The sequence below is a fragment of the Montipora foliosa genome, chromosome 7, assembly GCF_036669935.1.
Source record: "Montipora foliosa isolate CH-2021 chromosome 7, ASM3666993v2, whole genome shotgun sequence".
Lineage (NCBI taxonomy): Eukaryota > Metazoa > Cnidaria > Anthozoa > Scleractinia > Acroporidae > Montipora > Montipora foliosa.
In genome coordinates, this window is record NC_090875.1 from 10,123,061 (window position 1) to 10,145,560 (window position 22,500).

Below are 22,500 nucleotides of genomic sequence, written 5' to 3' on the forward strand. Positions count from 1 at the left end.
GTTGCACTACCAACGGGGAACACCAAGTGAGTTGGGTTCTTCCTTCCTGGAACCTTTTTTCAAACATGTTTTTTTTTCTTCACTTTCATGCCCAGGTCAAGCTAACTTCTTTCAATGCTTCTTTCGCAGAGTAATACGGTACTTGTCTGAGTTTCTGTGTATCTGGCACTGCTTCTGCTTTCAATGTGGAGCTGGCCTACGGCATTTCCTTGTTTGTTCCCCCCGATGCCTTTCAAACTAGATGTTTGTATCTGGCAAACACTGTTTTCATCTCCTGTACACTTTCAACTTGAGGTAACTGTAAATTCTTCAAGATAGCACCAACAAATTTGGTTGGTCTTCCACAGGTCTCATTCCCGATCACTGTTTGAAATTCGTCTCGCCTGTGTCACCTCGAGCTTGTGACTGTGAGGGTGTCGAAGCTTTATTTCGAATAGGCCTTTTAGGTTGAGCCTCCTCACCTTGTCCGGTCTGAACAAATGCCTTAAACTGAATGTTTCATCCATTAAGTTCTAACATCTGCACCCACTTATCTAAGCTTCCATTTGTTACATCAAACATCATTCAGATCGTACCACAACTTTGGTCAAAAGGTACTTCCAATACTCTTCTGCATTACTGAAAAATTCATCGTCCGAGCTTGTGGATTCAGCAACTTCAATTGTTTTTCTTAATCCCTCTTTTAATTCTTCCACTGCTCGGTTTTGGTCTCTTGCTCTTCTGGTCACGAACACTCGCGAATCTGCACACAAAAGAAAACTGGTTCATCTTGTGGCACTTGCGGCATTTCTTTCCATACGCAGGACAGTCTTTCCCTTTCATGTGGGCTCCAGTCAATCCACAGAAATCACTTTTGTGTTGCTTACCAGTTCTGTATTTCCTCCTTGTCTGGGGTTTGGCAGCTCGGACTCCACACGGAGATACGAAAGAGTCGGACATCTCCCCATATCTTGCATTGCTTTGCTATGTCCTCTGTCTGACTTGCTTTGGTGAGAAAACGCGTTAAATCCCAATTAACTGCTTCTTATCGATAGTTTGATATGCACCAAAATTCTTTCCTCGTAGTAGCTCCAAACTTGCACGCGTTCGCTTTCTCTGGAAGTCTTGCTGTGTGCGCACTCGTGGTTTCGTCAATAAAAGGGCTCGTCTTCAAAAATAAATATCTCACAAGATGTTTATTCTTCTTTGGTGTGAAATGCTCAGTACCGTTTGGTTCGCAGTTTCACGTACACGTCTTTTTCTGCTCCTGGACTTCTGGATTCATCTCCAATCGAACAATTTCCATTCCAACTTCAAAATTATACGGGCATCTTTCTTGTCGAAGTGCTTTGTAATCCTACAATACCGAAACTCTCTGTCTATGCCTTTTAGCCATTCCTGCCATGCCTTACTCGTGTTGTTTGCTTCGTCCGAAATGATGAGTGGTTGTGTACGAAGGTTTATCGTTTCTGTGACGATGCGAACTTGAGCTGCTTCGGCGCCGACCCCTGCTGCTGCTTCTTGACCTGTGTCATGTCCAGACATCCTTGTTTGGTATCTTGTTTAATTTTTCTCATCCGCCAAAGTTAAGACTACCAATATAAGGTCGATTCATACACTTTCAATAATCAGGCTTTTTTCAAACTCTGCTCCTTTTCTTTTGTTTAAGGGAGGTTTTGGGAGCTCTTTTAAACTATTTCTCTTCATCATTCTTCTGAGTGTATATTTAGCAATTATTCTACGATGGTGCGCTGGATATGAAATGAAGATAACCACCGAGGGCGCGTAGCGCCGAGTTGGTTATAATCATTTTATGGACCAGCAAGCCCGAGTACAAGAATTCTTTTATTAAAAACTCCAGGATCAACAACGCTTCCACTAAAGCATCGATTTCTGCCATCGGTCAATTCCGGTTCCAAACGGGTTTTGCCAGCCATTTTTTTCTCAGAGATGCAAAAAATATTTTCAGCTCGCTTTATTGAGGACGCGTTCCTTGACCAGCAGGTATATGAAATGATAGCCTGTGTCCGGCGAGCCAATGGAAATCAGTTGTTTACTCATTTATTACCCATCGATGACTAATGGATGTCATTGATCATCGATTAGTTACGTTTGGCGATATAACGATGACCTTTAATAAAGGACGGGGAATTTTAGTGCTCATCGCAAATTCGTGATCGCTGAAAAAAGTAGTGACTCTTAGTGTTCGAGTGAGTCAAAGGTTTACACAAGAAATGGCGGGCACATTAGTGTTATCTGAATCACTAATCAGAGTCCCAAACCACCCACATGAAGATTTCATGTCTTTATTACAGTGTTTTTAGGAACAACGAAGCGTTACAACACGTTTTTAAACCGTTTGAGAGACCGTTTTGCTTTTGCAATTTAAAGCACTATATAGATTTGTTACATGCACGAATTTTGTTTTTAAAATTTCCTTGCTTAATCAAATTGTTCTTTTGACGGGGAACTTTTCCAATGTTAGCATCATGCCTATCGTCTTTTTTTCGTTTTTATCCCATGTACAATAAACGTTTTGTAATTGGACAGCTTTCAGGTTGAAAAAAAAAAAAAGAAGATACTTCCGATTAAATAGTCCATAAAACTACTGTTAGCTCAAGAAAATAATGCCAATGTTTTCCATCAATCTAGCCAGCCCAATCTAAATAACCTCCCACCCCCTCCCCCTCTCTCCCTGTGTCACCTCTCAAGAGAAGAAAGAACGCAGTACTTTTCATTCCAGATTGAACTTTTATTTCCCCTACATACTTTTAGGATATATGTATATAATTCCATTTAAACAGACGTTAATTCTAGCCTAATATTCTATCATCAAGAGACATATGATAGTCTGCACTTGTAGTTCTGACGATAGGTCCTGTTTGAGGATCACTTTTTTCCTGCAAAGAAAAACATATTCACGACTTGTTGAGGAGATGAGTAAAAAAGACTTCATTCCTGAAAAAAAAAAGGATGGTTCACTTCAATGTGAATACTTGAAAATCATGTATTTGATCTGCAGGCTTAATTTATTTTCATTACTGCTTAAGGGGAGTGGCTCTTAACTACAGAAAGACAATGGTTGCTAAGGAAGCGTTTTAGTCAATAACCCCACAAAAGGAAGGACGTACGCTCGGTCAATCACCTGACAACCAAACGAAAAAAAGTTGAACATAACCTCTTAAGTATGGGGCTCTGCCCCAGGCGGCTTCTTCTGCCTGGAGCCCCGCTATAATTATGGCTTAAATAATCAAGGAACAATCATTTAGATTATTTATTTGGTAGAGTACACTATAATTTCATTGCATCTTGATAATTATCTTTACGCGTGATCTCAGTTTCAACTGGACGAGGTGTATTGTTAGTACAGAATAAAAAGTCTTCATTACCTGGGGTACTATCGTAAGCAGCAGTACAACATCCCGCCACACAAACCATAGGCCCGTTTTTGACCGGGACCACACACGTACTTGCATTCTCCAGAAATGCCATGGTAGATGTAACAACCACGAGGAGGTGGTACCTCTAAGTAGAACAACATTTGGTACGATAAAAAACACGACCAAAACACTGAACATTATGACATTGCATCATTTTACATGTCGAGAACTTCAGCCTGTCATTCCGAAGCATAGCCAGGGAAAGTTTGATATGCTGTTAAAATATATATACTTTTTCCAATTGGAACTCGAGTATTTCAAATCAGTGTTGATTACCCGGTGAATGCAGAGAATCTCCTTATGATAACTCGAATACTTAAGACATTAAAGAATTTGGAAGCCGTGGTAACGGTTTTCTCTTATGTCGATTCAGAACTTCAGAAATATGGGTTATTGACCGAGCAAGCTTGGTCAATAAAGAATTCAGTATATGGGATAAAACACCAAAAAACTATCTTTGATCCTGCGAGACCTAGCGAAAAATTCCGAGCCGGCAAGACAGCTCCATCTGATCTTGCCCACTCGGATAGCCAATCACAGCGCGGGATTTGGTTCATCTTGTCCGCTAGCGGAGCTAGTCATATAATAATAATAATAATAATAATAATAATAATAATAATAATAATAATAATAATAATAATAATAATAGTTATTTAATAGTTCCTTTATAAAGAGATCTTTGGAGTACAACATTGGTCAATATGGGAAACATACTATTGTGCCTTCCAATTAAGCTATTTCACCCATGCATGCACCTCACCTGGCTGATGAAAACAGTAAGGGGTGTTTTGGATGGTGTCGTCCCAACAACAGGAGTCTGCCAGACATTGGTCTTTTGTTGTCCCTACCTTACCACAGTCATTGCGCTGAGAAGGACCAACAGGACACATTGCATAGGGTGGAACTGTAAAACAAACAATGCGCGACGAAAGGAATCACATTTAGTCAGGCAAAGGTTTGGCAGTTTTTGTATGTTAATTACCACCAAATGTCTTGCTAAGCACTGGAACCGTTTCTCTGATCAAGTGGTATATGCTCAGCTGATTCCATCGATTTCAAAGCCCTCTCTATCTTAAACACATCTCCCTGTCCCCTGGGTGGGTAATCCAACTCAACCTGATACCCTGGGTAACAATGTTATCCTCGCTGTTCGGGTTATAAAACGTGTGCGTTAACCACTGACACACAAGTTTTTCAGCTTCTTACTGCACTCGCTCTCTTCACAGAAAATAATGTACCAAGGTTAAGGTTTGAGAAAAGCGTGCTGCTAGTGGCCGTTACTTTTGGTTTTTCTTCCCATTGGTTGAAAAAAGTGGTGCGAGTTTAGCTAAACATGCACAGAGCGAAGCAATGCAAAACCAAAGAAAACGCAAACCAATTTCGATGTCCAATTTAAATATCGCTCTATTGCTCTCAACTGATTGGAAACTTACTGTCAAAGTCCTTAAGATAGCACCACGGTTCATCTCCTGGAGAATTTGCTTGCCAACAGCATCCTCTTGCCTCACACTGATGTTGATTGATTCCGAGCCATCCACAGTTAGTTTTTCTTTTCGTGGGGTCAACGATACAAGTGGGCGCTTAAAGCAAATAATACAACGCAACGATTAAAAAAATACTGATGAAGCAGTGGCTGTGCATAACTCTCGCCAAGCCACTAACGTGTTTCCACTTCTAAGGGTCTAGACACGCAGCGCATGTGGGCTTTTAGACTACACAAATATAATTGGCTTCGAATCTAAAGTGCGCTTTGAAGCAGAAAATAAAAGAAAGAATCCTACGTGGTGCATCCTTCGCCCTGTGGCACCACGGCAAGCCACTTGGGACACTGGAATTCCAACAGCAGCTTCTAGCTTCGCAAGTGCCTTGATTTATTCCCAGCCATCCACAGTCAACTAAGTTTTCAACATCACACCGATCTAGCAGGACATGAAAAAAAAAATCAGTATTCATTGGTAACGAAAAGATTGCAAAGCATTTAATACTGCTTAGTTCTAAGGAGACTTTCAAGGACCATGTTAAAAATTAAAAAAAAAAACCAAAAAAATACGAGGCTCTGTCTGTGTACGTGTTTTATCTTAAAGGAGCTCCAAATCTGTAAAAGCAATGCTAAACCGGCAGTTAGTGTACTGGGAAAATGCAGAATTAGTAGGAAGAATTAATGATTCAGTTTTTATCCTTTTCTATTAAAATTTGTTTTCCTTTCAGAGGGTGGATTCGCTAAGGTAAGTGCCTTCTAAAGGCATCCAATGGAAATACGTTGTAAAGCCACGTGACCACCCGCCCAGCACCAATTCATTATTCTCTTCTAATTATTAGATTCGACTCTGTCTCGTGGTTAAAAGAAATATGATCTGCCGAATCTGTACCTTTTTGTTCTTTGTTTATTATTTATTTTTAATAGAATGAGCATAAAATACTGTTTGTACGAAGGCGTTTTCTTTGATCCGTGATTTACAGCTGAAAAAACAAAAAGTCTTAAGACAGAAAATCTAAAATGTTCAAAGTGCTGGTACCTTCATCATTTTGAGTTGGTTTCCCCATCACAACCACTGCTCCAAACAAAAACAATGCAAATGCCAGTTTCATCGTCATTTGATGAACTGTTGAAGGAAGTGGTGACAAAGGCGTAAATTGACAAATATCTTATTTACACTAGAGTGACAAAACAAATCGTTTTGTGACGTTAAAAACTATGGATACCTATTAATCATTTGCCAGAAAGAACACGACTAAAAAGTCTCCTCTCATCTTTAGGAAAACTGCTCGCGTATCACATCTCAACCAACCCACGTGTGAAAATTTGTTAAGCTCGAATATTACACAACGCGATGAATCCACAAAGGCCGTAAAATCAGACAAAAACCTTTCCCAGCGAAAAAGTTTATTGAAATAATTAACATGTTTGCAATTAGAGGCAAAAACCCTTCCTATTTCATTGAGTGCGTAAAAACAAGAAACCCAATCCGTGTCAAAATTAACCATACGCAAGAAAATAGATTTCTCACGGGAGTTCAGGATCAAACCCTTTTCTGAAGAACCTTTTCCTTGAATAATAAATAGACAACAAGCTTTCTTTCAAATAATTCTTGACTGTCATATTTCCAATTGTTTTTTTAACGGTGAAGACTGTGCAGAGTTGAGTACAAAATAACTGTAAATAACCAGACAACAGTAAACATAGATACATTCAAGGTGGTCGATTCCTTCAATGAGTTTGTTAAACCCATATCCAACCACACAAAGTTAGCACAGAATTTGCCGTTTGGTTTCAGTGTTGTACAGAACAGCACTCTTAGTAAAATATTAGGAAAAAAGCTCACTTTGATATGCGACCATGACAGATGCAAATGTTGTGGATGTCCATTATTCAATAATAATAATAATAATAATAATAATAATAATAATAATAATAATAATAATAATAATAATGATAATGATAATGATAATGATGAGCTTTATTTAACATGGGAAGGCCTTCAGCAATTTGTTCTCCCGGGTGTCCCTAAAATATATAAATACAATACTGAAATAAATATACAATATACTCAGATAAGTATAAACACAAAATAATATGAATACATACATTAAGACTATACAATGAAATAAGATAGATGATGAAATGATTACAATAATATTTGACTGATTTGTCTTTTGAAGCTTGATACAGAATCAGAGTTTTGACTGTTTTTGGATAATGTATTCCATAAAGTAATACTAGTGTACTCAAAAGTGCGTTTCATGTCTTCAGTTCTTGGTTTAGGTAAAGCAAACGTATCCCTGTTTCTAGTATTATAGCTATGTACTTCTGAGTGACGTAAGTAGTTCGTAGCAAGTTCTTCTAGTTGGTGATTTAAGCATTTATAAATAAGAATGGCTTTGTTGTACTTTCATCTCTGCTATAATGTCGACCAATTGAGCTTAGCACGTACTGAGGCAGACGGATTGTTGTTGTTGTCTGCCGAGAGGATGACTCTTCCGGCACGATTTTGCAGTCGATCTCTGTAATCGTAGAGATAATATCTCGCTACATGAGTCCCAGACTACTCCGACCACAGTAGTCAAATAATGGCTGAATAGTGAGCTGATGGTCATTTATGGCATTTATGCGTGTAAGGATACCGATTCTTGAGAAGACCTTATTGCACAGGTAGTCGATGTAACTTGACCAAGAAATGTTGCTGTCGAGTACGATTCCAAGGTACTTGAAGATCTCTACTCTCTTTATTGCGACCCCATCTAGCATTAATGTGCCAAATTGAACATAATTTAGCCTCTGTGGTGAACCAATGACCATGTACTCATACTTCTTGGGGTTTAAAGCTAGTTTGCTCAATTTGATTCATCTGGATATACTTTCCAGGTCATCATTAAACCTTCTTAGGATCTCGTCAGCATCATTAGAGAAGTAATACAAGGCAGTGTCGTCAGCGAGCATGTTAACAGTGGAGTGAGAGATACAAGAAGGGAGGTCATTTATGTAGACCAAGAAAATTAAAGGCCCCAGGGCCGAGCCTTGGGGAACCCCTGATAGCATGTGTTCGATCAAAGAAAGCACACCGTTGAAAAATACTTGCTGTTGTCGATTCTCAAGATATGAAATAAACCAGTCTAAATGAAGTCCAAGGAGTTTTCTCACCAGGATGCTGTGCTTTTATAACTACTATAATATATTGTATATTTAAATTTTTTTAATTTATTATAATCATTACTCATCTTGATATGTGCTGTATTTATGTTAATCTGGCACGTTCACGTTAAAACGAGTCACATCCGTGAAATGTGGATAAATAAAGTACTACTACTACCACTGCTACTACTACTACTACTACTACTACTACTACTACTACTACTACTACTACTTGCTGTATAGAAGGCCTTTGCAAGATTGAGGAATACAACTGCTGTAATTTGTCTATTGTCAATGTTGGACAACCGCTCATCAATAACTTTTATCAAGGCTGTTTGTGTTCATCTTTTCTTGAAAACAAAAAAAACCATGCTGAGAAGAGAGTAGAATATTGCTATCCATCGAGTGATTATATAACTGATTGTGACCTTCTTTTTCAAATATCTTTGCCACGATTGGTAGCACGGATATTGGACGGTAATTTTCAATTTGATCCTTTGCCCCTGACTTAAAGAGAGGGGTCACTTTGGCTATTTTATGGTCTCGAGGAGAGATGCCCTTTGTCAAGGATAGGATAAGAATATAAGTTAGTGATGGAGCAATAATATCGGCCGCTGCTTTTAGTAGGCGGGGTAGGAAGGTTATCCAGTCCTGCTCCCTTGTTAATTTTTAAAGATTTAATTTCTCTATACTAAGGACTGATGGAGTTTTCTGCGGGTTAGAATTGGAAGGTAGAATTAGTTTTGGTGGCCCGCAGACGACAGACTATAAGTTGGTCTGAATTTCACCAAGTTTAGAGACGATTGTAGCAAAGCATAAATTAAAATAGTTAGTAATTTTGACTGGAAACGTTGTTATTTTCTTATCGATTTCAATGGTGTTAGGAGTTTTTGAAGATTTGGGTAATAACTTTTTTAGTGTGGACCATATTCCCATGGGATCCTTGTTACTGTTGGATGTTTGGGTTTTAAAGTAATTGTCCTTATTCCTTAGCTTTTTTGTAGAATTTCCAATCATCCTCTGACTTAGTTCTAACGGCTTTATGGTGAGGAGAGTCCCTTTACCTCATCTTGTCCTTACATAGGTAGGTATAAAACAATATATAAAACTAAATATATAAAACTATGATAATAATATAATATTAATTAGTAATAAAAGCCTAATAGATAAGATAAGAACGCTAACTTTCATTATTGATGGAACAGTATCGCATTTAAAAAACTATTCTTAAAACGTTCTGTTTTACATTTCGGAACAACAAACTGCCATTTGTGGCGTAGATCATAGCGCGATGGCTCACGGAACTGTAGCATGCTATGCAAGCGGCGGTGGGTCGGATCATTTACAATCGATGTGAGTGTCTTATTGCATAAGCTAGCGATGTAATCGTTAATATAGAGACAACGTTAGACATCCATGGACATGGGTCCCCACGAACGGTTGCCGTTTTTCGCGGAGCATGTTGACCACAAATTTCAGTGAACATTGTCCTCCATGTAGACCATGCAAAATCAGGATCGTCAAAACTTTCGATCGCTTGAAATGAAAGAGATTGCAGACCGTCACGGAATGCTTGTTCTTGAAAGCGGTTGAAGTTTCTGAATGTTATCTTTCTAGGAGGTTTCTTTATACTTCTTGCGCGATGAACCGCGTAGACAAGTGAGTGATCACTAATGCTGAGATGATCTACAGCGTGCTATGAGATCCAAAAGGCTACTTGAGGTCTTGGAAATTCGAGTAGGATCTTTAATAATTTGAGTCATTTGATGTTGTACCATTATCGATTTAAGTTTTTTTGTTTGAGGGACGCGTTGTAGCATGTTACAATTAAAATCCCCGACGACCAGAAATTTGGAGTGAATTTGAATATTGTCTAGGATTTCTTTGAATCTGTTGTAAGCTGATCGTCTGTAGGAGGTCCATAAACTGAAGCGATAAGAAGAGGCTTCGTCTGTGGCAAACCAGAAACAACCCTCGTCGAAACTGTTGGGACAATTCCCGCTTTTCCCTTCTCCACATTACAATGTTGATTTTTCACGGTCTCCGAAATGAAGATCCGTTCATCGATCGCTCGCATGTTTCAATATTGTCTGGGGGGGGGGGGGGGGGGGGGGGGGGTTGGGTTAACAAAAGAACACGCGTTGCTCATGTAACCATGGAAGCATGAGAGCAAATTCTCTACTTTTCGCCCAAAAGTTTGACAAGTGTCCCGAAGTCTTCTGACCCGGATTGTAGCTTCGAGCTCTGAGGATTCCAAGTCCGGGTGATGGTTGTAGGCAAATTTGTTTTCAATATATAAAAACTGCAAAACCTCCGCCGTTACGCTCTCCCTGTCTCTTCTCAATAAATGATAAGTTGGTAGATCAATTTCCGAGGCTGATACATTACTGTTGAGCCAAGTTTCACTGAAACGACAACAGAATGGTTATTCGTGAAGATCTTTAATTCATCCGCAGAGGAGCGAAGACCTCGGACATTAAGATGGGCAATCACAATTCCTCTTTTTTTGCGTCATATAGTTCGTTGTTGAAGAAGTCTTAACTTCTATCGAGGAAATGGAACAATTGGAACTTACATTTATTTCCCGGCACGTAATAAAAATGGGAAAGCCAAAGTCTCTTCACTTCACACTGTCACCGCAAGACTTTAATCATGCAGAAAAAAAAATGAAATCCATGATTACAATTGGTGCAAAAATCTAGTTAGTATGCTGGTGGCCGTCGATTGAGTGTCTTTTCGGCACGAAGAGTTAAAAATAATTCTGGCGGATTTTCGCATGAAATAGCGTTTACTCGAAGTTTATTTTGTTAATTTCAAGTCGGTGTAGCTAAAGCTGTTTTCCACAATGAACTACAACATAAATATAACTTATTAGCTTGCCTCAAAGTTAAAACGCTCTTTCATGGGAAGTTCCTATTGAACTTACTATTTAGGTTTTGACTTGTTGGTCAGTAAGAAAAAAATCAAGATTATATCAGTTTTTTTTTCAAAGTTTTCAGTGGTTCCATTTACCCTGTCACTTCTGTCCACTACTCTTGATATTGTCAGCTACATGATACTTCCAAGAGAGATGTCATGATTGTTTGTGTGTGTAGTGTAAATATTACAGGTATAAATAAATTGAAGCATCGAAAGAAGTGAAGCACGGGAATTGAAAAAAATTAATTCCCATCCTTCGATTTATTTATACCCTTTTACATTTACATTTTGGATGTATACTACCACTTAAAAATGCGCAACAAAATCGATTCCTAGAGATATTACAGAATGTAAGGTGTGAGATTCTTGGTTTTGCCAAGAGTATGAATTCCTTTGAATAAAAAATGGAACAACACAGTTTTTCGTCGTATCTGCATTTCAGTCTGTCTCTCATATGGCATAACATATGAGTGGATGGCAAATTAATTTGACTACGGTGGTTTCAGAAATGCCACTCTAGACATATTTCATATATTTGAAAAACATTTCAATTGAGACTCAAGTACATTTATGATGGACAGTTGTTTGAGTTGAACGGTGTCTTTTACTGCTGGAAAAATTCAGAAGTTTTCGTTCTACCGTCCTGATTAAGGAAAAGTAGTCCAGAGATCTGAGTTTTTAATTCAGCGCTTCAAGCCAACAGCTATAAATACACCCCAAGACATCTTTGGCTACATCTTTGCTAAATCTTTGACTTGAATCTCAAACATGTTTGACTACACCTTTGTCAAATCTTTAACCTGAATCTCAGACATGTTTGACCACGCCTTTGTCAAACCTTTGAACTGAATCCCAGACATCTTTGACAACACGTTTGCCAAGTCTTTGAATTGAAGCTGAGACATATTTGACGACACCTTTGTGAGGGTAACAAAGGGTTGTCATATAACACCTTTGGCGCTTGTCAAAGGTTGGGTGTAAAACTGTAGTAAAAACGGCCCTTACCACCTGAGACCCCCCTGCAAAGGCAACCGCAAAGGTAATATTTGACGCGCGTCAAAGGCATGTAAAGCTGTAACAAACGCGGTCTTTATCGCGCCTTTGACAAGACATTTGACGCTATGTAAATCCAATTTTTCGTCCCGTGTCAGACTAGGGTTGTTCAAGCCGTGAAGAGGAGTGCATGGAGCCGCGCCATTAGGACCAGGATTGGATATAATGTCGCCGCAAGACAATAAAAATAACGATGAGTAAATTTCAGCTAGAAGGGCATTTTTTTACGAAGAAGATGGTGATTTGGAGCCGCTTTGAGGTCGAGGTAGAGCGGGAGCCAACGTTTGTCAGTCGTCTCGGCAGGGCCGGCTTTAATTCCTTAAAAGTTGAGGTTATCTGGTTATTGGCAATGTAAATACTGCAAGCATGATCGTCCAAGATGCTAAGCCTAATTGCATCTGACTTGTGAGTTAAATGAGGCTCGATAAAAGTGAAGAATACGACACTTCTCAGAACATGACCGGACGCCATTACTCCATGCACGCCCAACATTAATCCTCTAAGAAAAGACTTAAGAAAGTCGCTTTTAAGATTCCAGATATTCATTTTTACCGCTTGTGTTGTTTATCGAATTGACGTTCCATTCTTGAGTTCATTAGGGTATATTTTGTTTAAAGATCCAATAACACACCATTTGCGTTACATCGGCTTCGCCGCCATTGCTTGTACTGTGTCCAGCGGATAGTATCTACGTATTTCTACTACCTCCTGAAACCTAGCAAAGATACGCTCAGAAGAACAATACTTAGCAGGGGAGTGACAACTTTTCCATTTACCGACACGGGAAAAAAAAACTGGAAAAGAAAAGAAACCGAGAAATTCTACTCATGATCTGACTGGATTGCCATATATGGCAACTCAATAAAGCGTGAAACGTCCCTTGCCGAAAATAACTGATCAGTATCTAATATATATATGTAGCCAAGCCTAAATGTGGAGCTTCCGTCTCTAACCCAGAAAGCAAGTTATACAATCTTTTTTTTTTTATAAAACTTCTAATTTTTGAGCCGAAGCTGAACGTTGAATTTGCCGTTGTGAGGCTGAAAACGTTCTTAAAGAAGCTCTTAATTTTACATGATATAGTTTTTCAATAGCTCAAATCTTGCGCACGTTATTAAGAAACCTATCAAATTGCTTGCTTTTTGTAACTATTATGAATAAGAACTGCTCATTAACACTCATTAACTGATATGTGTCTCATGCAAGAAAACCATCGTTATCGTATAGTAAATATGCCCTGAAGTATTTGGGTTGATTTATATTTCTTTACCTTAATTTCATGCTTTCATTTAAAATACAAACACCAAATAAAAACGTTCTCAATCGACTCAGTCTCAGCCTGAGGACTGTTCTCAAAACGTGCTTATAATTTTGGTTAATCTCAGCCTCAACGTTCCTATAAAAAAAAAGATTTTTATATATAAAAAAGAGTGCATGATGTCTATGGAAATAGTTATGCTTCTGCTTAAAGTATAAAATCAAACACCTCTGAGCCGACAGCAGTAAAGAAACCAGTCTTACAAACAATAACCAACAATTTTAATCAACACCTAAAACTGAAATTACGTGCACAGTAATCTCTTTCACAACATTTTCCGTTTATCTGACAATCTTTACTCCCTCCCTCTTCAGTTCAGAACAACAGCAAAAATCTTTACTAAAAAGTCAGCCTAAAGCGTAGTAAATTCGCTTACTCGACTGCAATTTCACAGTCAAGCAAAGCAGCTCACAACTGGACATCCATTTAGCACAAAAAAGCCATAAATGTGATTGTTGAAATATGTCAGAATCTCTGTCAACACGGAATTGCATACTATTTTAAGGCCTTCTTGGTTTTTGTTTTTTTTTTATAGCTAAATTTGTAGTTTTACAAAAATATGTGAGGCAGCGAGTCAAGTATTAAGAAGAACTTGAACGTTACCTGAAACATAGTTAATAGAGGGAATGGTTATGAAACCCGACAAATTTCTTTGTTGTAGGTTTTGTTCTGTTTTTTTGGCCTTGACCGTGCACAAAACACAATAGTTGTTTACTTCGTACTGAGGAACTAACCAATAGAAACGTGTTGATTACGTAATTCATGCATAGTGTATGAGCGCAAAACAAAAGATTGTGCACGGTCGTGGACTTTCCAACCTAAATCTTGGCATTTTAACTATGCCTGAAAGCTAACCGTTGCAAATAAATGTTTCGTCTCTCACTCTATTTCTCTCTTCTTCGCCTTCCTCGGCTTAAATTTCTCAAATTTCGTCGCCTCTTCTCTTGTGCTCTTTCCCGCTCTTCATCCCATTGCTTGTCACTAATATTATTTCTCACCAGAAAAACGCGAGTTGCCATGTGCAACGCTGCCACGCGATTTCCCACCGAGGAAGACTAACCGACCACTCCCATCCCCAAAGGATGTCTTGCCTCCCCACCCAGACCGCTACAGTTTGTTCAGGCGGACGTACGTAAAGTCATAACCAAAATACCTCGCATCAATAGCTTTCACAAAAAAATCTTACCCATGGTGCTCCGCTGGAGCGCTCCGCGCGCCTGAGCTCTGCTTTTACAAAATAGGCCATTTCCGAGTTCATGTCTGCCTCCTCTTCAAAGCGAGTCTAAGTGCGAAGTTTTTCTTATGATAATTAGTTTGCTTTCATATGTAAAGTAGAACTAATTACCATCACAAAAACTTCGCACTTAGACTCGCTTTGAAGAGGAGGCAGACGTGAACTCGGAAATGGCCTATTGTGGTTCAAATACGGTCTGATTGCCAACGCGTCAGCCGGGCGAAGACGAGGCTGACGAGGGGGCAGCCTTACAGAGCCGAAGCGCGAGAGTGTTGTGTATGCAGAAATAATTTCAAGCGCTCCAGAGAAAATGTAAGGTAAGATAAAGTAAGTGAACAAAGGCCGCTTATCATGTGACTTTAAGAATAGAATAGAATAGAATCTTTATTTATCCACGATAGGAGTTAAAGCTAAAAAGCTTGTGGGGTCGTGTACTTAACAAAGTAATTACATTTCTAAAAACAACCTAAGTAAGAAGCTATAATACAGTGACACATTAACATTCAAATTTTCAAATTTTTACATCTCAACTTAAAAATACGTATAATCAGTTAATCTATTCCTAACTGTTGAACCTGATAAACCAGTAAAGGTAAAGCTCCTGAAGTGATCATTTCTCCTGAGTAGACTACGAAGTTTCTTGGGGTCGATACTACCTACAGATGTAATCAGGTCCAACGGACTTATTGGTCTTAAGTTTATTTATCTTTTCTTCAACAGAACGGATTGTAATTGAAACAGGACTTTTAGGTGACAATATAGAGGTGACACTAACTGGCGTGTTACCATCTACTAAAGCGGGCTGCTGTGGCATTGGCAGTGATTTAATTAATTTCTCACTGATCTCGGAAAAATATGAATTCATCATTTGTGCTTTTTCCTTATCCATTAAAGCAAAACTGCCGTCGGTTCTCTTGAGGGGGCCAATTGTTCTGTTGCGTGCTGTGCGATTTGTAGCTTTGTTAATTAAGTTCCAGTAAGCACAGTAAGAACCGAATGAAAGCTCGTGCTTTGATGTGTGATGTCATTACCCAAACTTGCATGACGCGCGCGACTATTTATGATCCTGTGTTCGGAGGTAGGTGACAACGCACTTTTCCCATTTCCCTGACCATTGTTTTGTGCACACTTTCTTGCAGTGTCTTTAATATTCATTTTCGAACTAGCGTGTTCTATATTGAGTGATAGCACTGATTTTATTCAACTTAATTACTGTATATTCCTGTTTAAATTATGGCCGTTCAAAAATTAAAGCATTACTTTCCATATTATTGAAAAACACGTTGACATTTACACAGATGAGTTCACGCTCTTGAGTGCACCATGGGTAATCAGGGCAAGATGGAGAGAAATTTAAAGGTTTGTAAGGAAGTTCAAAACGATGAAAAGTATTCATGATATGTAATTTTGGGTTTTTATTTTCCAAAACAGACGTTATGCACTCAAAAGGTGCGGCGGAATAAATTTGGAGAGAATGGCTATTGTGGAAATTATTTTATTAAAAAGAGTTTCTGCCATACATTTCTTGTAATTCCAAAGGCACAAAATTACAGAGAATGTATGGAGACAAAAAAAAAGCAATATTTAGGAATTCCAAAGAACGGATACCAAATCTACTAGTTCATCTCAGTTGTAAACATGAACTTATTTGTTTGGTTTATGAAGGCAAAAGTTTATAAAGTAGAGTCATGTACAGTATATTTTGCTTTGAATTCCCCTAAAAGCTTTTGAAATTCCCACCATGTTGCCCTTTTTTTGGTGTTGTCGTTATTAGCTTTTTCTTTTAAGTTTTGGATCCCGTCTTTATTGGAAATTGCGAAGCGACCGTCGGCCATTTTTTTTTGTGTGTGTTGACGTTCAAATTTGCCCCTTATGATTGTACTTACGCGTCGTTTCCATGGAAACTAAATAGGTACTCCCACGGAGTACAATTTGGAATTAATTGTACTGCTCTCGACCAATCAGAATTGAGTAATTTTGGTGAGAGTACTTTAAATTAAAAAAACGATTAATAGGAACTCGTAATACTGAAAGTTCTCAAATTGCACTCGCCAAAGGCAATTTTGAGAACAGCTTTTAGTAAAATCCCTCGAACCTATCAATCACGAATTGTACTCGAGGTCGTGCGATTTCATCTACTTATTGTATTATTGTCAACTAGATAAGCTGAGTTGAAGTACTTAAAAAATGAAAAAAACTACAACTACTGTTGGGTATTTTGGAACTCCACTACAAATCTGCAAACTGCGTATTATATTGACTGTTTTGTTGGCACTTAGCGATAGCTATAATTGATAGTATATCTATAAAATACCCAAACTACAACGAACAGAAATACCTACTGCAGTAAAGGAACAAAAGCGGAATTCCAAAAAATCACTAAGTTATTATTCTGAGTGAAGAAAAGCCTAATATATATGAAAAATAACTACTTTACTTTGACCAGAATGAGCGATAACGATTTTATTTGATTCAGCTGGGCATAATAAGCACAAAAGATCCCAAAGTCAACTTTAAATCTATTTGTTAAAGATAATTATTTTGTTCAAGTGAAATTAAGCCTTTTTTTATAAACCATGTTAGATTTAAATGCAGATACCTCAATAAAAGGTCTCGAAACTGTTTATAATGCGCTTTTTGTGGAATCTTGATCGAATGTGCACATTGATTTTACTATTTAAACTTTGATTTCTCGCGAAGAAAATAACAACTTACAATTTGAACCAATCGACATCGCCAAAAAGCAATTAGCCATCTTTTATGTGGATGAAAAGCTAAATGAAATTTGGAAAGGTTACACTCTAACTCTCAATGACATCAGCTCTTTTAATGGGTGCGTTTTAATACCGTTAAAAAAATTATTTTGATCTACAGCTCGGACAGAGCGGTAAACAATGAATTGGATACGTTGCCGAAGTTATGAAAATTAATAAGACACGTCAACTTTTAGAGAAATGAGAATTAACCGCAACCTTAATAAGAAGTTTGTTACGAAAGCAATAATTTGACATTTTAAAGAAAATGTAATATTTCTTTCAATAAACTTGACTATCTAGGGCGTAACAAATCCTATAACCATATTCACATTTTTCTGATTTTCAAATGGACACGCACAAGGTCCAACTAAATGTGAAGATTAGAAAAATCTCTTTTTATGCTAATTGTCTCGTCAACTTATAATGGATGGTAAATAGTAAAACTGAACAACTCTTTCTAAATAAATACTAATGAGCGGCACACAGCAACAGATCTTGTCAGCTTGCTTTTATTTCACCGACACTGAGGTTTCGTCTGATGACGCAGACTTCATCAAGGAGTTTGAGCAAGATAGGATGAGGATTGTAAGTTTGGGGCTCACGGATTTAAACGTCAAATCCATGAGCATCAAAAGTACGATTTTCATTGTCATGCAGGATTTTAGTCATATCCTGTACCTACTGTTGTGTAGGTGTTTTTTGCTGTTAGAAGGTATAAGATAATTTCTTTTGAACCACCTTAGTTCAAACTCCCTGATGAAGTCTGCGTAATCAGACGAAACCGGTCGGAGAAATAAAGGAAAGTTGACAAGATCTGTTGCTGCGCTCTGATCACTAGTCTTTATCTAAAAATGATAAGTATATCAGTTCAGTATTAAGATATACCTTCCACAATGCAAGTAAAGAAATGAAGAAGCTAATGCTTGTCATTTTGGGCGACGATCCAGCCTTCTCGAAACATGTTCCACCACGGGCCAAAGGGAAATGAGAAAAGACGAATGGAACACTTAACTCCTTTCCTTAGGAGGGACTCCCATTTAATTGAAGTTTTCGGAGCAAAAGTCGTCTCCCGCCACCCCTGCTGTTTGAGAGTGGCCCAGGATCCGGGACACCGAAATAGGAAACGTTGAGCACAATACGGATTAAATACGCGTTTTTTATTCTTCTAGGCGGTCTTAACGATTCTGGATTTTCGAGCTATTATATCATAGTGTCCTATTGCAACTTAAATTCAAGGGAGCGTTATTTTACAGTTTGGCTGTGTGTATCTCCCTCTGAAAGCAAGTGGAATTATTAATTCAAGTCTTACGAACTTTGCTGTCATTCTTTCACCAAGGACACTAGTAAGACGTTGCACTCTTCAAAAGTTAGAATCTTGAAAAATCAAGCCTTTGCCCACTAGGAAATGATTGATAAAGAATTGACGTAGACCGTCGGCGAGTGGAGTGCTTTCAAATTTCATTTTCACATCTTCCAATTAACCAGTTGCCTTCAGAGTGAAAAGCAATGTGAGGAAAAGGAATATTCCATGAAAAATCACTCACCTTTTAATGTATGAACAGGTCCACGCGTTTGTTGCCACTGAATGGTACTTTTCTATTGCTCTGGTCTACTTTAAGGTGGCTAAGGTTTTTTATAACAACTGTATTGGAGTGACCAGGTGAATTTGTCTTTTTGTGGTTACCATTTGAATGAAAGCAGGTGAGACGTGATGTTCATGTAGTTACTATGGTGTTGTGTAACTTCTCTCCCAAATTTAGAAAATGTTCTCGATTTTATTTGTCTACTTTTGGGAGGCATAAGCTCGATTTTTCGTCGTTATATATTTATCTAACACTGGAAAATCACAGCGAGAAGACAATCGGTTAAAATTAAACTATGAGCCACTTTACGTAAAGCTCTCTGCTCGTCTTAGTTACGCTCTGCTCGTCTCGAGAGGAGATTTTAAATAAAATTGTTTCCTAAATAAAGACCACACTAAAATTTCACCAGATGTACAGGAAGCAAAAAATTTTCCTGCAGTTCTAAACTGTGAATGACATTTTATTGTACGCTGCAGTTAGATCTGCTTGATTGATTTTAACACCAACAGGTGTCGTAGGCGGGGATAAAATGGTTTCGCCCGGCTTCTCTAGCTCTTGGGTTACATTTAACACTTCATAAGACATGATAATGTGAAAAGAAAAGGCGCGAATAATATTAAACGCAACATACCTCAGTGAAAAGGCGTTCTCGAATCTTGGAGGAATGAGCAACACTGGTCTTGCGACAAACCCTTTTAATTTCAATACTGACAACTCAATCCATCACCAAAGAGCCAATCGTCAAGGCCGAAAAGCAACTTGTCTCGACAAGTGTGCCAATAAAGAACTGACGGCCTTTGCCAAAATCACTGGCATTGCCACGTCAAATGTATGCGTTTTAGACCAGAAAATAGAATTATTTAGATCCACAGCTCGGAAAAACGGTAAGACATTCAAAAAAAAGATGCAGAGTTATAAAAATTAATGAGATAGGTCATTCAACTTTCTGAAAGATGAGCCGAGAACAGCAACCTCAATAAGTAACTTGTAGCAAATGCAATAATATGACATTCCAGACAAGAATTTATTATTTTCGACAACACAATCCTACGTGAAATACTGCCTCAGAACATCGCCGATTCAATCTCACCCAAGCGTTCCAGACTTGCTCATCTCTATAGCCTTCCCAAGACCCACAAAGTGAATCTCATTATGAGGCCTATTTTATCGGTAACTGGAACGTATAACTTCAACTTGGCTAAATGGTTGGAAGAAAAACTGAAACCACTCTCCGCAAATGATTTTACGATTACCGATACCATTTGCTTCTCTGAAGAAATCCGCAACTCACCTATCAGCGAAGACGACATATTGGTCTCTTATGATGTCACCGCCCTCTTTACTATTAACGTCCCTATAAATGAGAACATCTTAGTCGAAAAAGCGTTGCCAATCATTGGTTTAACCAAACTTATGACCTTACCCTGCAAAAGGATCAACTCACAAAACTTCTCAAGATCGCCACTACTAAACAGCTTTTCCAATTCAATGGCCAGCTGTATGAACAAATCGACGGTGTGGCTATGGGTTCACCCCTTGGCCCTCTAATGGCCAATGTCTTCCTCGTCCACTTGAAGACAAGCTTACCCGCGATGGTATGATGCCCACATTATACAAGAGATATCTTGATGATACCTTGGTCAGAATGCCCAGCACCTACGCTGGAATTGATTTTCTCACTACTCTTAATAGCCTCCACCCCAGCCTGTCTTTTACGATGGAGCTTGTTATTGATAACAAGAGCTCCTTTATCGATATTGAGATAATTAAGAATCGAACAAAGATTGACACACAAGTATATAGAAAGCCAACAAACAATGGCTTGTTGCTGCATTTTCATAGCCATATAGACAAGCGCTATAAAGATTGCTTGCTCAAAGCAATGATCCATCGTGTGTATGCTCTATCCTCAGCAACTGAAGCCTTCAGCACTAAACTACGTTCCATTTTTACTCGACTTGATTACCCCTTGGCAATGATTAATTCTACCATTACCAAAACCATTCAGAGTTTTTCTTTTGACACGAGACTGAGAGAAAAACGAGGTAGATAGCAGCGTTGTGCGAGTGAGTTTGCCCTTTAAATATCAAACATCAGCTAGCGCAGTTAAAAGGCAAATGCGTGATCTCAGTCACAACATTGCCATTACACTACAACCCGTATTTATCAGCAGAAAATTGGAACAAGACCTCAAGCCCAGAGAAATCAAGCCTCCAATCGTAAATCAACAATGCGTTGTTTACTCTTTTACATGTGATCTGTGTGATTCAGATTATATCGGTTATACGGCTGAACACCTTCATCAATTTATTGTTGAACATAAAAATTCTGCGATCGGTAAGCCCTTTTTGACAGCCAATGGGGATACAAGCCTCCTCAAACAAAGCCAATTCCGCATTCTAAAAAAAGTGCCAAGGAAAATTTGACTGCCTCGTCTACGAGATGCTATTCATCAAGGAACGCAATCCTAGTCTCAACACGCAGACTGATTCCATTTGCGCAAAACTCTTTGTTTAAAGAACATTCCATCACCTATTGTCTTTTTAGTATTTAAACATTTTTTATCTTTCACTTTTTGACTTGATAATGACATTAGCCAAACGTCGAATTGTCGTCTACAAACTCTTAATATGCTTTTACGAAATGTTTTATCGCAATTTTTTTATCGTTAAATGTTTTAAAAAACCGATTCTTTTTCGTAAAATGTACTCTCTCGGGCGTAACAAATACTATCAACATATTCACATTTTCCTATTTTAAAATGGACACACACAAGGTCGCCATTAATGCGAACATTAGACATTGTCTTACATGATTTCTACGCTAATTGGCTGGATAACGCTATCCACCGGACAAATTATTATCCATTGGATAGCGCAATTGGTTTTGCTAGTGTTTATCCACCGGATGGGGATTTATCCGGTGGATAGCCCTATCCATCGTATGAACAACTGGGGCCTGAACAATTTATGGACTGCCGATAAACAATACAACACAACAGGATGGGTAAAATATAGGCTTGAAGAGTGATGTTATGTTTTGAAATTTAGGGCACTGAGTTGGGTTGTATTGAAGACGCAGAAACTGGATTTTCACAGGAGTAATGCCAAAGATCAAAAAGAAAATGCAAAAAAAAAAACAAAAAAAAAACTAAAAGAGCCAAGGAATCCGATGTCGATACTTTGAAATGCACGGTCTGTTTCTTTGCTTATAAGCATCACAGAAAATGTTGACTCCAACTTGATAAAAAGCAAGGAAACCAATCACGGACATGTGTAAGATCGTTATATCCAAAACAAACGTATCGCCAAACAGAAAAAAAGGTTTGCCGTGTGCAAGATCGTACAGTGCGGTAACTGGGCTGGCGCACTAGACTGCGAAAAGGCGGCTCTTTTACTAGCGGAGAGAAAAAAAACGGAACGTGCTCAAAGTCCTCGACGCAAGATGAGAAGCGTAAACTCCTGCTAACGGAAGACGGGACAATTTACAAAGTCAAAACATCGAAGCTGGAGGTTTGCATTTTATCTCAGGGAAGAAAGTATTTTGGTTTGAAACTTCGCATAGTTTCTCTGGCGAGAATGTTTTTTT

The 22,500-nt window shown here is 38.4% G+C and overlaps 1 protein-coding gene across 3 annotated transcripts in view; it reads right to left on the reverse strand.

The window, feature by feature from the left end:
• Positions 1-2,710: 2,710 nt before the first annotated feature.
• The window catches only part of LOC138010829 (trefoil factor 2-like), a 112,114-nt gene continuing 92,324 nt past the window's right edge, over positions 2,711-22,500 (reverse strand). Inside the window, exons 2-8 of one of the 3 annotated variants that reach the window (XM_068857819.1) lie at positions 19,544-19,563; positions 5,936-6,022; positions 5,201-5,338; positions 4,853-4,999; positions 4,180-4,323; positions 3,369-3,504; positions 2,711-2,879 (exon numbers count right to left, since the gene is read on the reverse strand). In XM_068857819.1, coding sequence (XP_068713920.1) covers positions 3,377-3,504; positions 4,180-4,323; positions 4,853-4,999; positions 5,201-5,338; positions 5,936-6,014 — 636 coding nt within the window. In that variant the 5' untranslated portion in view covers positions 6,015-6,022; positions 19,544-19,563 and the 3' untranslated portion in view covers positions 2,711-2,879; positions 3,369-3,376. Of the gene's footprint in view, positions 2,938-3,368; positions 3,505-4,179; positions 4,324-4,852; positions 5,000-5,200; positions 5,339-5,935; positions 6,023-18,873; positions 19,023-19,543; positions 19,564-22,500 lie in introns of those variants that run through there. The other 2 variants (XM_068857820.1, XM_068857821.1) reach the window with 2 other exon arrangements.